At 46.5% G+C, this 16,473-nt stretch overlaps 1 protein-coding gene across 1 annotated transcript in view; it reads right to left on the bottom strand.

Moving 5' to 3' along the window:
• Window positions 1-458: 458 nt before the first annotated feature.
• Window positions 459-16,473, bottom strand: part of ATRX (ATRX chromatin remodeler) — a 72,158-nt gene continuing 56,143 nt past the window's right edge. The window contains exons 26-35 of the mRNA XM_044437905.1: window positions 15,008-15,161; window positions 14,669-14,769; window positions 14,111-14,219; window positions 11,326-11,503; window positions 9,930-10,124; window positions 6,187-6,336; window positions 4,658-4,783; window positions 3,729-3,824; window positions 2,334-2,462; window positions 459-909 (exon numbers count right to left, since the gene is read on the bottom strand). Coding sequence (XP_044293840.1) covers window positions 628-909; window positions 2,334-2,462; window positions 3,729-3,824; window positions 4,658-4,783; window positions 6,187-6,336; window positions 9,930-10,124; window positions 11,326-11,503; window positions 14,111-14,219; window positions 14,669-14,769; window positions 15,008-15,161 — 1,520 coding nt within the window. The 3' untranslated portion in view covers window positions 459-627. The remainder of the gene's footprint in view (window positions 910-2,333; window positions 2,463-3,728; window positions 3,825-4,657; window positions 4,784-6,186; window positions 6,337-9,929; window positions 10,125-11,325; window positions 11,504-14,110; window positions 14,220-14,668; window positions 14,770-15,007; window positions 15,162-16,473) is intronic.

Here is a 16,473-nt window from a genome sequence, read left to right on the forward strand (position 1 = left end):
CATGATTCAGAAGTTGCAGAGCAGTAGTATTTAAGAATATTGCACTCAGTTCTGTCTCAAGATCATTTTCAGTTCCTATGCTGTATCTTTCCATCACAAATGGTAAGTGTAGAACAACCCTCCGTATTAGTCCTGTCTTGACTTGTTTCACATTTCATGAAGGAATATAAAAAGTTCCATAATTTGAGGAATCAACTTTAACCAAGAACTCAGCTGTGTATATTTGCACGTGACAACCGAAATATACAGATCTGTGTGACCTCCCTAAGCTTCTCCCATTTGACGGCCGTTTTTATGGCTATTAACAGCAAGAATAGGAGTTCAGACAGGAAACCTGTGCAGCCCCTAACGTTATGGAAGGACCTGTTTTCACTGAAAACAACGGGATTATCTCCTGTACTCAACACATGTAAGAAGATTCTAGGCAACATTACTGACAAACATCGCGGGAACATCACGTCTTATCAAAAACAAAGCTAAAATGAAACATGGCGACTAAATGGGGGGAAATCGCCCAAACTCTTTATACAGTTGAGTTCTGTTAAGCCATTGATTCCTAAAAAAATAAAAAAATTCTCTCTCTTTCTCTCTCTGATTTTAACGCTCCTTAAAACTTTTAGTGCAAAATCACATTGATTTCCCTTGGGATGTTCCCGGGTTTTTGTCACTCATGGGGGGAGGTGCACGCTGCAGCGGTGGTGGGTGCATCGTGCCAGCGACCGACTGGTACATCCCTCTCATATCTATCTGCTGGAAGCTGGAAGGGTTCATGATTAAGCCCGGGGGCTTCGGCATCATCAGGTGGCTCATGGCGGCCTGCTGGTAGGACAGCTGCTGCTGCTGCTGCTGCTGCGTGTACTGCTGCTGCAGCCGCCGGTTCATCAGGATCCTCTGGACGCAGCCGATGAGCTGTGGAGGGAAATCGGAGCTGTGACGACGAGGGCACGGCCGGCCTCGGTGCCGTCGCTGCATCTGGCCACGGTGCCCCTGACAAATTGATTTGAGCCCTGAACTTGATACTCGCTGCGCCGCTATCACCGTCACTAATGTGGCGGCATTCGCGCGCCGGTGGCTCGAGGAGCCGGGCAGCGATCCCGCCGGGGACCGTGGTTCCCGATGACTCGCCCATTGTCCTGCAGGCTGCATTTATCTTGGTTGCCATGGGGACGGGCGCTCTCCTGTGAAATTGCTCCCATGGATCAGTTACAGCATTTTCTCCTCGGGTACCATTTGCCACCCCCTTGGAAATTTTGGTGGGAATGGCCAAACAAGCCCTTTGCGGCAAATGCCGGAGGAGAAAACACTTCCAGCTTGGCAGAAGGCCTTCTCAGGAAGTTTCAGGTTTTGCAGTATATCATGAAATCACGCAGCCCTGCAAAACTTTAGCAAACATGCATATTAAGAGGCATTAATTCCTTCAGGCCGAGAAGCAGAGCTTTCTACCAAAAAGCCTTTGGCTGGCAGGACACAATGTAAAAAAGACACCAGAAAAACCTGCATGGGACCACTTCATGTTTTGTTTGTAAATATGTATCCGTTTCGAAAGGAAAACGATTCTCTCCCAGCCATACCGAAGAGTTGCAATCTAGGTTGTGCGTGCCTGCTTTTCGAGCAATGTCAACAAACAAAATAAAGAGCCATACACAGAAATACACTGATTTCCATGCTGCTTTCCCAAAGAGCTCTGGGAGCCTTTGGAAAATCTTTACAACAGCACACTAAGGGAAGGGTATTCCTACCCTGTATCACAAAACGCAGAGTTGAGGAGGAAAGCAAACTGCTTCTTTACAGTCCTTCCTCAGCAAGTAAGGAGCAGAGCTGAGCTGTGAAGCAGGCACTCTCGCGCACGGCTCATTCTGAGAGCCATGCCGCCACCCTTGCCTGCTCTTGGACCATACAGTGTTGCTTCTTTATTTTTGCAAAAAACAGCTGCATCGCACCATGCATGGGCACCCAACTGCCAAACTTCACCATTAATTCCCGAGGGTGGCATCCTTTTCGATGCAGCAGGAATTCCGAGAAAGGCACATGAACTTCCTCCAAACTAAGTTAAAGTGCCTGGAAAAGATGCACGATTCTCTGCGCAAAGCTCAGCTCAACCGCCAAGCGAAGGAGACTGCTGCTTCGGAGGACTGGCCACACAGCCATGCTGAGTCACGACAGATGCATCTTGGGAGGGCGATGGTGTCAGGTTTATACAAACAACAGAAGCGACGGACTTTGCGTTCACAGAAAAACACAGTTAAGTAACAGTTCTCATCCAATGCCTGTCTACAGCCGTCTCCCCGTGCCCACCTGAACCATTAAACCCAACAGACGTGGGGGGTGCTTACCATCTGTTGTTTTGTCAGCACATCATTATAGATGGCCTCCCGGCGCTTAACATCCAACTCCTGGCTCGCTTGTCGGCTTAGAGCTAAAGCCTGAACCTGGGACTCCGTCAGGGTCAGATTCTCCTTCCACTGCAAAAAAAGAAAATGCCGCCAAGGGTTCGAGGACAGTTCTCACGGCATCTCATGTTGTTCTGGGAGGCATCAGCTGACTATGCCGTGAGAATGCAGCTCACTTTTTAGAAAGTAGTCTCAAATGCGTCTTCTGAGACAACGAAAGAAACCTCTCTGGGCAAATTCTGACGGGACATTCATCACAAGGATTGTTCTTCTAAGTGCAAGTTCTGCCTATTCCTGTATTGCACTTCACTCATCTGTCTAAACCAGTGGGCAATTCAAGCGGCGTTGCTTTGGGGCTGCCAGGGATTAATACCTGCAGAATGTACTATGGACAAGCTTCAAAAGAGCTGCCTGAGGTTCCACCCAAATACCTGGGCATTCCCAGTGGGAGTCTGTTCCCCCTTTTCATGGGAGATTGTTGCGGACTGGGGTAGAGGGGGGCCAAGAGAAAAGCAGATTCCAAAAGGATGACGGCATGAACATGCCGAGAGAGACGTACATGATGATACTCTAAAAATGTGTATGGACTCTTCTCTGTGCTTCTGTGAAGCTGTTAATCAAAACATGTGTTCACAAGAAAACAACTTGATGCCAATCATTAACACAGTTTTGCCCTGTCAAAGTCATGTGTTTCTAAACTTTGTAAAAAGATCAAATTCACTTCTTGCTAGGACATTGATGGGATGCCAGGTTAGTAACATATTTTGGCACAAACTTTATTCACAAAGCTCCAAACAAAATGGAGCTTAGGCAACGACAGTGTTATGTAAGCATTTTTCGCATGCACAAAGAGCTATACAATTTGGAACTCCAGACACCTCCAAAGTCCCACTGATTTCAATAAAGTAGAACTTATTTGTGTGAGATTGTGTGTCCAGAAATCCTCCAATTAATAACTCACTCATTTCATCATGATACCATGACAGAAGTCAGTCTTAAGTGGCTGCTTTTTGGGAAGTGCTCTTAACATGTCGAAAGGTTTTTGGCTCAGGCCACCAACAAAAAGCAAGGCCTGCTGTCTTACGCAAACTTATCTGAACGGGAGCACCACTTAATACAGTGCACAATAACTGAGCACAGAACTGGGCTGGAAAAAAATCTAAATGAATGAAAATGTCGCAACATTCGAGCCCCCGAATTAATTTGTGGTTTCAACATTGCCACAGGAAGAGACAGAACAAGAAGCAACTCAGCCGGGAGTCTGCACCTGATGCAGCTCTCTGAAACCCGCCCAGCTCCAGAGCAAAAATACCTCACATTACCCATCAGTGCACTTACTATTGTAGAAATGATATCTTCAAGGGGCTGAATTCTTGCTCCAGTAACATTGTTTGTTGCTTCCACAACTTTCTCTCTGCCTTGGTTAATAAGATCCTGGGTGGAATTTTAAAAGGATTCGGGGTTACTGAATAGCAATAGACGGATTCGTCCAGAATGCAAAATCCCGCCCCACGGGATGCAAGCAGCGTCCGATCCCCTGCGTGCCACGGAGAGGAAAGCGATCCATGCAGTGTTTTGCAGGGGGCTGTGGGAGGGTCACTCGCCAGTTTCCCCATGCATTTCCCCACAAGCTATGAAGCACTATTAGTGGGCGTGGAACTTCTGCAATGTAATCCAGAGATCAGTAGCTCAAGGCACGATCCTGTGCCCAGCACCCGCGACGTGCAGTAGCCTCTGCAGCGTGGCGGCTTCGTGTATACCCCACATCTAGCCTGGTGGCCATTTCCCAACATCTCAATAAAGCTCCAGGGAGGGGGACAGGAGGGGGCTGGGATGCTGCTGGGAATCAGCTTCAGCCTGGGCCCCAGACCCCTCCCCTGCCTGCGCCCCCCTCTTCTGCCCTCTCACCTCGGCAGAAGCAGCCAGTGTGGTTCTTTTGGCAGCGGCTGAATGGGAAGAGGGCAGGACTTGGCCTGTGGAACCCTGAAAAGTCCTGTGCCCCCCACCCCCAAGACAATCCCAGCTGGGAGGCCAAAGGACTTCACCCTTGCAAGCAAATGCGCAGCACCTTCACTGTGAGGAAGGGGAGAGCACTGAGATTCAAAAAGCCCCTCCTCCAAAATACTTCTTGAAAGATTCAGCCTTCAGTTCTATTTCTTTACTGCTCAGCGAAAGAACTGTGCTCCATGGTTAGGGGGTGATCATTTGACTAGGTACTCGGGATACAGCAAGAACTGTGCCGTGGCGATTAGGAATTCCCCACCTACCTCCAGCTGTTGGTTGCTCATAGCAGACAAGGCTGCCAGGTTGAAAGGAATATATGGGGTTTGAGAGTTGAAGTTGGTCTGGAACATATTTGTCCCTGCTGGTATGTTGAAACGCATCGTCAGGCCCTGAAAAACAGGTGGCTCTTCTGAGTGACAGAACGTCAAGAGAGAGTTTGATCAGCCCCTAAGCGTTGGTTGTGGCCCCAAGACCAGCTCAATAGAGATGCGTTCAGAAACGAGGTTGTACTGTCTAGAAGCAAGTAATGGCTCACTTACTGATGCGGTGGAGCAGGTACAGAAAAAGAGTACCGACTAAGCCACTGAGATGACTGTTTTTTAAAACATACGTAAAGCAGTGACGAGACAGGAAACCCAAAGAGTTTCAGGCACAAATTGCATATTCCTTGGGGATACAGCTCAGGAGGAGATCTTAATTCACCAAAAATGCACCTGTCCTTCATCTGGTTGTGCTGACTACAGGTATTTTCAAAGAGAGGCTTCATGTCAACATTTTGCTCATTTTGACGTAGCAATCAAGTGTGTTCACAAGGGGCTGTTGTGTGCCCACGTGGGGGAGGGGGGGGGAGAGAGAGAGTTCAACACTTCAAGAAACCATACACTGGGTCAGTGACCAAACAGCGGAGTGTGTCCTTTAGATTCTAAAGCGGAGAATCTGTTCACTTCCATGGTCCTTAGGGAGCGTTTTCTGTTTCTCTCAGGCGGCTTCTCACGGAGGCTTGGTGATGCTGCCTGACTGTACGGGGAGTCGTGCGGCTAACAGGGCAGCTTAGAAATCCAATACATAAAATACGGCAGGACTGGCAAAGCACACTCAGGAGTGAAGGAAAGATCAGAAAGACCACAAAGCTGCAAACTCTCGCCTGCAGAGGCATTCATGTCTCAGAAAATGAAATTCAGTATGTCTGAAAGGTCTGAGTGTCAAAGGCAGCAGTTCGGACTGACTCACAGTCCGAACCCCTTCAAAGAGCCACTGAACCAGAAAGAGAAACCCGAGTCATGGGCAAGAGCCCCTTTCCAGGCTGCACTGGGCCAGGGAGACGTGCAGGCACCTATCTCCACTACAGGCGGGGGGAGAGGCGCCCCGCGTGGCCCCGGGAACAAGGCCCCCTTGGGAACACGGTGCCAGAGGAAGACCCAACACGCTGCAGGCTCCGTGGGTTCAGGGGCAGGCAAGGGCCGCCAGAGAGCCCGGGGAACCTTCTGGGGGCTTCACTGGATCTCTGGCATGCGACGCAGCCTCTGGCCCTCCCTGCGTCAACCTTCGAGGGGTGCGTGCCAGAGCCGCCTTTCGCCTCCTCCCCTGGCATCCAAACCTGCAGGTCAAAGTCTGCCGTGGGTCAATCGAGGTTTGTGGCAGCTTCTCATCACATGCTCACTGCAAGTAAGCTGAAGTGAGCCTTTGGAAAAGGCGCCTGGGCGGGAAGCAGGCTCTTGCCAGTGGCAAGGGGCATGGCTGCCTGCGCCCAAGAGGGGGTCCGTTTCCTGAAAAAGGGGTGAAGGATCCCTACCTTCTTCTCTGCTTCATATTCAGCCCAGGCTGCCTTTCTCTCCTCCTCAGTCAACTCCTCTTCTTCTTTGTGGTCCAGGAGGGAGTCGTGCTCGTGATAGCCAACAATATGCTCCTTATGGATCTGCAGCAGTTCAGCTAGAAGTGTATCCTGGTGAACAGAAGCAGAAGGGTACTCGGTCAGGACCTGTGACAGCAAGTGCTGGATCGCTGCAGGAGGTTTGCTGCGGCTGCCACCTGGCGGAAAGCAGAAAGCGGGCCTTCCCGGCAGTGCGGAACACCTTCGCCCTTGGCGTGCGGGAAGCACCAACGGCTGTGCGTTTCCTGCCTTGCAGCAGTTCGCTGGCTCCTGTTCCTCTGACCTGAAGTGGCTCAGCTGAAGACTGTTTTGATTTTAAAAGGGCTTGTCACTGTTCCGTGTTGCGTTTACGCTTTAGGCCATTTCTCTGCGGACATACTGCAGCGCACTGTCTATGCTGGAAGCTACTTTGGGATATCTTTTTAACTCTATTCAAGTGGCCTACAAATCGATTCGATTAGCACACACAGACACACACGCTCTCACTGCATTTTGAGGGGTGGTGACACCCCCTTGTAGCAAATGCGCCGTGTGCCACAGAGCGTCCGCATGGTCCACTGCAGACCAGCACTGAGAAGACGTGGGGTCGGAGTCCCACAGCCCACGAAACCCACTGGAGAACTTGGACCGGTCCCCAAGCACCTGGAGCAACCCGGCCGATACCGGCTGTGAAGGAAGGAGCAAAGGCACGGGCCTGACGAGAGAGCGCTCGTGCCTGCAGGGCGAGCACAGGCACACGCTGCAGCCCCCAGAGCTCTCTCAGAGCGAACGCAAGCCTGAGAGGCGCAGGTCCCGGAACATGTACACAGGATCAAGGCTCGCAGGAGGCAAGAAAGGTGCATTCAGAAAGAGCAGGGAACTGGATGGGCATGGGGAGGGAAGGGCCAGACTCAGACATTCAATCAGCACAATGCAGGCTCTCTTATTCTCCACCTCACAGGACTTTAAATGGCTGAGCGCTCTTAAGCATGCATGTGCATTAGTCCCCATGGTAACAATACTGTGGAATACAGTGCAATTTAATCCATACACACCATGCCAATACAGTCATCAGAATCTGGTTTAAATTATATTCAACTGGGTAGATCTGCATTTCTTTGGCTGAAATGCAATTTGTATTCACTAAGGTCAAAGCCTGGAAGGTAAAACTTACACTTTCATCAAAAAAAAAAAAAAAATCAATAGATTCATAGTTGAAAATATCTCTTTGTTGCAGAAGTCAGTATTCCAAAAGCACAAATCTATTTGCCATCCAGAAGATATTGCTGTTTATAGTGATACCACAGATGTCTATTTTTATATCACAGCATACAAAATCTCTCTAAAATTACTTTCCGGATTTGTAAATTTGAAAGAGATTAGTATGCTTATAAGATCCAGTGCTAAAAACCCCCCCAACAAAAATGCTTCAGCAGAAGCACTAACAGGAAGAACAAATGATGTAAAAAAGCAAGAAGCAAAGCATCTAAGTCTTGTGCAAACAAAGCGGTAGCACAGCAAGCAGCAGTATTTTTAATGCTTTTCTAAGAAATTGTGCAAAGATCATTTTCCTACCAGTTGGAAAGCCTTGCATGCAAACTGTGAGACACATAGGCGATTCCAATCAAGATTGCCAGTTGTGTTCTTACAGCGTTTGATATTTTGCAAAATAAATCAAGAGGACGCAGTTATTCGGCTACTGCTGTTTGTGTACCATTTGTCCAGCAAGTTTTCGAACCATTCTGACTTCTAGCACGTCAGGGTGCCTTCTAGCTCATCCGTGCTCCTTCACTTAAAGGCAGGCAACATACACCAGCCTGCACACAAGCTGCAGACATCAGCCTGACGAGAGAATGCTTCCTGGGTATGATTCAGCAGACAATAGTACATAATACTCATCAGTGCTTAAAAAAAGATATTGCCTCAATAAGCAATTTATTGCCATGCAGATGGTAAGAAAAGTTTTATTGAAGCAAGTTGGATTCTTGTTTTGTTTTTAGTACTGATGATGGGCTGCACCAGATGCAGCAACATCTGTTCAACTGACAGGCCAATCCTGAACAGATCTATTCAGAAAAAAGTCCCGGTGATTTCAATGGCACTTATTCCAAGGCAATTTTTATTACAATTGAAATTGCCTAATATAGGAAGGAATGAAGGCTAAGTCTCCTCGGCTGTACTTGCCATTGCTACTTGTTAATACGCACAGAAGAGAAGAGACCTTTAGAGGAAAACTATGTCATAAGTTTGGATTTTATGCCTTTCTTTTCAGTTCTGTTCACAATAAATAGAACTGCCTGGTTGTACCATTCACCTTGCAGATAAAATGTATGCAGAGTCATTGAAAGAAAAGCCTTAATAACAGCAAATTTGATCACCAGCAGAAATAATTAGAATGGAAATTTAGAATTATCTGAGGCATTTTAAACAAGCAAAAATCTCCCAGAATACAAAAATTAGAAGGCCACACGAGCTGAAGAATAAAGTCAAGAAGGAACCTAAATCTGTGGAAATCAAGTAAAATCCTTGTAAGTAGCTATTTTGGTTAGGCAGGTCAGCAGAAGATGATCGGTAAAAGTAAATCAAAACCAGTGAAACAGGAAATCCCCGACTCGGGACTCTGCGCTCCTACAGATCTTTGCCCAGCGACTGAGGGCCCGCTGTTACAAAGGGGACTTGGCAGAGAAGGGGTTTTCAGCTGAATAAATCCTCCAGGAAATTGATCCTCATACACATCAGAGAATATGGCGAAGCGAGTACTATGAAACTCAGAAACTGGAGTCTTCACACTCTTGAGCCCAAGTCCAGAGTACAAATGCTTCGCACACGGAGATGCCTGCCGTGGGAGTGACCCTCCAGCAGGCGCGCCAGTGAACTCAGCTATTGTGTGGAAGGCAGCCTGGAGATGACGACTCCATCTGGTATTCTCCCAGGTCAGGGATTCTTTCTTGCTTTTTCGGTGGGGATATTGTTTTAAAGCAGACCCACCCCAGTTCCCATTTGGTCCCACATGTCTCCCTGCCAAGTCTGAGGATCAAATTCCTTGTTTTAAGATGCAGGAAGAATCCCTTGCACTGCCCAGTTCTGCAATGACGAGCTCAGAAAGAAAATAATTCTCACGACTGCTGCGACAGACGATAACAGAGAAGAATATTTTAGAGGGAACATGTGCCACTGGACCTTCGGTACGGATCGAATACGGCAATTTCCTGAAAAATCAACTTTATCCCAACTTGTGTACAGTTGCCGTTGTCAGTATCCTCCCAGAAATCCAAATCTCTAGCTTGGAAGTGCAGAGGGAGGTCCTGGCAGTGGTCGGGGAGGGGAGCTGCCTGCTCTGAGGTCCGAGTGGATGTGTGCGCGCTGCAGTTGGACTGGGGTGTTCTTAAGGCACACCGATCAGGCTTGCGTCTAGCCTGGGAAGGCAAAGAAACCTGCCAAAGAGGACATCAGCCTGGCCTTGTGAATCTTCAGAACAAGCACCAGCCAATAATGCTTTGTGGGACATACAAACGCCTCAACATAAAATTTAAAACCACGTTCTGAAGCTAAGACAGACTGCATCTCTCGTACCGAAAAAGAAAAGGAAAAGCTCGCGGAGAGGGTCCAGCTCAGACAGCACTACAAGGTTGTTTTTAAGCAAAGCACGTTGCTCCTGAAGGTGCTAGCTGTGCATATTGGCTTACTTTGGGCAACACTGGTGTGTCCCTTTTCTTCTTCTTCTCTGTATTAGGATCATCCAGCAAATCTGGATCAAACGTGTAGAGCTCCGTGAGTTCGTTCATGGTAAAGTGGCGCTCAACCTGCTGCTGGTCGACGACCCGGAAAGACAGCGACTGCTTAGTCACTTGACGATCGTAGATCTTGTCTTCCATCGTTCCCTTAAATACAAAAGGCATGACACTTTATGCCTGCGAAAGGAACTACTTAATCACGTGAAGTCGGTGACTATCATCACGTGATCTGCCGACTTAGTTTTGAGCAACTGTGCCGGGTTTGCCAATTGTGATCTTTTCTGGACGAGGAAGGCCGAGTCTGACCTTGCACACTGACTGCTTCCGAGAAAGGCCGCCTTGCAAGGCAGGGATGAAGCCACAATTCATTCGTCCTGAGAGGATGCTTGCGGGAGCAAGACTGTCGGCACAGCTCACCAACCCTGCACCAATGACACTGCTTACCCGTTCATTCCCAGAGCCAATTGAGCATGCTGCCATTAGCCTTTCCAGCTCCATGAGGCCAAGGACCATCTTATCGAAAGGACCAGGCTTGACCTGAGCCCAAGAGCAGCATTGCAGGCCGTGTTCTCCTTGCCATCATTAGCAAACAGTGGGCCACTAAGAAGCTGCCAGCCAGCTCCGGCAACTTCAGAATAACCAGCCATTCTCATTAAAGTTAAAAAAAGTGACTGGGAAATAGCTGGTTCCTAAAGGGCAGAACCGCTGCACAGCCAAAAGGGGCAGTCAGTAATCATATTATGCACTCTCCCTAGATAGTATTTCAGTGTTTTAGCTTAAGCTATAGTAAAGCTGAGAAGGTTCCATATAGCTTATGGAATGCTTCCATATAGCCTGGAGTGTCTGGTCCTGCCTAATCTTGGAAGCTAAGCAGGCCCGGGCCTGGTTGAAATCTGGATGGGTGACTTACTGTTGTAAACTACCCAGATTGCTTTGGCTATGGGTGGTACAGAAATGTGAATAATAGTAGTAGTAGTAGTAGTAATAATAATGTGGACAGCATAAATAGGTAACATAATGAGAGCCAGTGTGAGGGTAAGCGTGTGAGGCAGGGACTCGGGCGGCCTGGGCTCCAGTCCCCACTCAGTCATGGAGCTGACTGTGTGACTTTCAGCCAGTCACAAACTTTCAGCCCAACCTACCTCACAGGGCTGTTGTGAGGTAAGATTGAGAGGAAGAGGAGAATGAGGCAAGCCCCCTTGAGTTCCTTGAAAGGAAAAAGGCAGGGCATAAATATAATAAATAATACAATAAACAAAGGTAAGTGCAAGATCTTTTTATATTTTCCCGTTTTCTAGATCTTTAAAAAATTCTGATCTGCTTAACAAGCTGCTGGTTTCAAACCTACCTGAGCCAAGAACCGGTACACAAACACTGGTTTATTTTGCCCAAATCGATAAACTCTGAAGATACTCTGGATGTCATATGTTGGATTCCAGGAAGCATCAAAAATAATTACTCTATTTGCAGCCACAAGATTGATCCCAAGAGATCCCGCTTTAGTGGAGATAATAAACAAACGGCCTCTGCAAAAAACACACAACATTTAATTCTACTCACATGTACTCCAGGACAATCAAAACAGCTGCTCAGCCCACCAGAACGTAGAAACCAGTAACACTTTTGTGAGTGTCAAAGCAAGGCACACACTTAAGAAATCCCTGGAAGCTAGTATTGTTGCTTTGTATTTCGGAATGGTTGTTCAACTGGTGGCTCCATATTTTATAACCATGCATGACTTTATTTCACCTTGACCCAAGGTGCAAATAACTAGGCTGCAAGAGGACTACAGTAAAACTTATTACTTCAGATCAGAGAAGGGAGGAAGAAAGAAGGAACAGAAGTGACCATATGGAGTTCCCAGTCACCAAGCCCTGGACTGGCAGGCAGCATGAAGGCATCTGAACCAAGGTGTTGTAAAAATGAAAAGCAAACGACTCTCAGTACGCCAAGGAAAAGGCTGTTAGACTGCTGAAATACATCGGCGTTCTGAAGAAGCCTGCTATACTATACGCATACCACGAACTCCTGAAATGGGACGCTTACCAGCTTGGAGAAAAGTATTTGGTAAAGTGGAGGTGCCAAGCAGCTAAGAGCTTAACAAAAGGCAAGACAACCCAATTAAATTGGCTTGCATAAAATAGCCTGTTACAATGCCAGGACAGTGAGGCAACTGAAAACCAAGACTTGCCTGGGAGGGCTTAGGCATGTTTAGCCTGGACCTGAGAAGGGTGGAGGGAAATATGGCAGAATATCTGGGGGACAGTGATGAAGAAGATGGAGCCGATATACTCCCTGCTGCTCCAGAGGTCAGGAAGAGAAAATGCAGAGAAGCAAATTCCGGCTAAACACGAAGAGAAGCTGCTTAATTGTCAGAGCTGTTCAACAGAGGAACGGACTGTTCTGGGAGCTGGTGGGTTCTCCTTAACTGAGGACAGTGTAGCACAACAGCCGCCTGCCAGGGTGCCACCCTAACTGCCCTGCAAATACTTTTACCCCGTCATTTTCCTCCAGGATGAGCAAAGGGCTGCCCTAGATGGCCTCCGAGGTGCGGCTGTCACCCCATTATTATTTGCACTGAGGTTTCTCATGGAAAAAATACATAAGGGGAACGACGAGACATTATTATTTTTGCTGAAAAGGAAAGTGAGGGCTTCCTGGTTTATTTTATGCACTGTACAGACTTGTTTGTTCTTTCAAAAAAAAAGGGGTGTCTTTAAACTATAAACCCTGAAAATATGAAATGGAGACACAAGAATGTAAGGAGACTCTTGCCATGAATACAGAATATCGAAGTGCCACAAAAGTGGAGAATGCATCTTGGTAAACATTAAAAATGTATTAGGCTGCATTGTTATGAAGCGAACGAAAACAAAAACCCTTTCCAAAATGTGTAATATGACTTAGCAGAGGGATCTTCCAGTACAATTCTCATATACAAAAGAACACTGGTGTGACATATTTATTATGTTCAGATATTGTCCAAATCCACAAAACATGTGCCGAGAATTGCAAGCATCAAAGGTCAGGACATGTGGCAAAGGAAACCCCGCAATCAACGAACTCCATAGGAAGCCTTTAATGTAATGACAAAATGCCTTTCTTAAATGAAATCCGAACATCAAATGCATTTTTTCTCATTAGGGGTGGAAGTAACTAATTGTGCCCACAGCAGGGACCAAACCAAGGCAGGGCAGAGAAAGGACAGGCAAGAACGGACTGGGCTAAACCTTTATTGCTGGCCGCTTGCAATGTGGCTGGAAGGGGAAAGACGGACAACACCGGATGGAAACACGGAACAACTGCTATCCATCTTGCACAGGGCAGGTGCAATGAATACCCCAAGAAGTAAATGCACCACCTCAGGCATGTTAATGCCCAGCGAAGCCCTCGCAAATCACATCCTCAGCGCTTACGCTGGAGAGTGAGGGTGCAAGGACGGGCAACGCAGAGGAGCAGCAGCACGGGGAGCCAAGGCTCCGGCTGGGCAGGCACCAAGGATTACTGCCCAGAGACACGTGCGACACACGCCTGACAAAGGGCTGTGGAACAGACCGTGCGACACAGTGAAAAGAGCTGGCTGCACGTTGTACGTAATTTGCAAATAATATTGTCAATAGTTTGTCATTACTCTTTTTAAAGCTTGCCAAATCCTTGCGCTCGGCTGAGGAGATGCTCCGAGGGCGAAACAGGGTGATGGCACGGAGGCCTGTTTTACCAGGTCGAACAAAGGCAACGCTACGTGAAAAGGACGACTGATCTGGAAAAAGATCCTTAAAATAACGCTGAGCATTTTGTGTGAGGATGCATTCCATATCATTCAGTTTTGTTTTCAGTCAGTACCTCATGATTTGGAAGCTTGTGGATGGAGGCAGTGTCAGAGCATCTATTTTGGGTAAACCCCACCAAAATGCTGTATGCTTGGAGGCAAAATGGCACATATATAATGCATGTATACCATGACTATACATCTCATATGTATTATGAAATAACCTAAAAAGCACCCAGAATATACCCATTTTCATGCATATTTTTGTGGACATCCCAACGCTCGGAAAAGAGGTTCGTTACCAGATATGCCAAACCATCTTGGGCTAGCGGAAGCAATGATTTGTGTGTCACGAGATGCTTACCTGACATTAGTGACATCATTAAATTCTTCGGCCCATTTCTTTCTGGACTGAGCATTGGTAGAACCATCCAAACGATAGTAATCAATGTTTCTAAACCATTTCCCTTCACCTGGGAATTCAAAAGGCAAGCTGTTTTATGCAACAGAACAGTAGCACGGGTACAAACCCCACCAGCTGACAGACCAATTCTTTTCAAAAATAATTTATAGAATAAATCAGACATACATATTAGCATATTGATAAGCAGCTCAGACTTCCAGTTCTTCCCACAGGGTTCCCTAAGGGTGTGGGTTAAAGCTCAACAGGAGGTATTTTCTCAGTCCCAGGAATTCCTACTTTTTCCCATGTGCTGAGTGGAAAAAGAACCTGTCCCAGTTTGACAGGTACTATTTTGGAGAATAGGACACAGTCAAAACCTGCTAGAATACAAGGTGAATTAGGAAAGCTCACTATCTAACTTCCACATATGAAACATTTCATTGTAGGAAGCAGGAAATAAATGTTTTAAAACAAGAACCAAGCAAAACAAGAACTTGTCCATTCAACAACCATACTTACCTTTATATATTACAGGTTTACCCTCTTCTTTGTCCCGGTTTGCTAGCTCTAGAAAATCTTCTATCAAATCCAGTGATATCAGAGATTGGCTGAACACTAAACTGAAAGGTGAAAAAAGGCAAAATAATTTTCCATTTCAACATATTTAACTAGCATATCACTTGTCATCACTTCATTACATTAAACAACTTGCTCTAGGAAGGTATTAATTTAAGGAAGTGCATTCCGAAAAGCTAGGTGTTGGCAGACAGGGCTGAATGCACAGTGAGTTTGAGGGGCATGTGTGCCATACCAAGGACGAATGTTTCAGGGTCTTCCTGGCTGGCTGGAAGGACTTACACTTTATCCCCAAGCTCTTCAGCCATGCGAAGAATTTCAAAGAGGAGAATCATCTTCCCAGAATGCTCCAGAACTTCAGCATCTGCTTCAGTGACGAAATCTTTGTACCAATCTGGAGCTGGACTTCCTGGTTCGGAAGAAGAGGCGCCCTTGCCTTGGAGAAACCAAATAGACTTGTTACGGGAAAAAGATCTCTCCTATTCCAAAGCCGAGTCTTAAAACTTACAAAATAGGCTTGTTCTACAGGGGGAAATAATAGATTGCAGTGCTTCTTAGCCAAACTTACATGATGGGCTGGTTCACTGCATCATGCTGTCACTGGAGAGCATGAGCAGGGCGACTCCCATCACCAGGTTAAGGGGAATCTCTCCCCTCCTGTGCACAGGAGAATAGCTGTTGGAAGACTGTGCTAATTGCTAAAATCATTCATCATCTATGTGGAACTGCATGTTCAAAACACCTTCCATACATTACACATAAAAACAGCCCTGTTGGGATACTGGGTGTTGTGTATTTTATAACCTACATTATGGCAATGCATTTAATAGGCCAACCCATAGCCACAAAACAATATGCAAGCTTTTGGCTTTGAACAGGCAAGATGGTAAAGAAAACAGCTGGGACAGGGGATGGGGTGGCTGATGTTCATGCCATCTGCATTGCATTACAATCTCAAGATGTAACGAGAGAGGACTCTGCAGACATCCAGTTTAGACGGTCAGGAGCTGAGAGTTTCGGGCTGCACCTAGGACATTCTCAAAAGCTGTTTGGATAGAAGGAAACAAAGAAACTTTGTTCCTCCCTTTTTAAAAAATATAAAATAAAGCTGTTACTTGGAACTATCTCCATCCTTAGGTGAAACACAGAAGTTCTTAGTAGTTGGAAAAGGACATAAAAGCAGTTTTATCCAATGTAGGATTTATTTTCTTTTTAAGGCAAAAAATATTCAGTAGGTGCATACTGAATTTAGATGCACAATTCTTTGTACCGTTACAAGGTGTTTTGATACATAGATCTGAACTGAATTTGTTCTGGAGAATCCGTAAAGTCCATTAGATGCTTGCCAATCTGGTCATGGACCATAATAAACAGATTTGCATTAGACATGTACATTCCTTTCGCTGTATTGGCACCAGTACTCGCACAAATCCATCTACAGCCTTACAACTTGATACTGGATTCCAGAGTTGTCTTTATTTATGTTACCTACATTCCTCAGTCCGAGTTGTAGTTCTGTGCCTTTAATCTCCACTTCATTAGTGTGTTATATACACACTGATTTATTGTAAATACAGCAAAAGCCTTCTTCCTCTTTGATCTGGCTATTTCCATGGAATTCTTTCCTCGCAATACCTTACAGGTTAATTCAACACACTGACATGCTAAAACCACGTATAAAGCAGACTTGCTGAGGGGAGATCCATCAAGGAAGCCATAAATATTTAAGCAGATACCCCATCACAGTG

Source organism: Varanus komodoensis, unplaced genomic scaffold (genome assembly GCF_004798865.1).
Source record: "Varanus komodoensis strain SLA01 unplaced genomic scaffold, ASM479886v1 scaffold31, whole genome shotgun sequence".
NCBI classification, from domain to species: Eukaryota; Metazoa; Chordata; class Lepidosauria; order Squamata; family Varanidae; genus Varanus; species Varanus komodoensis.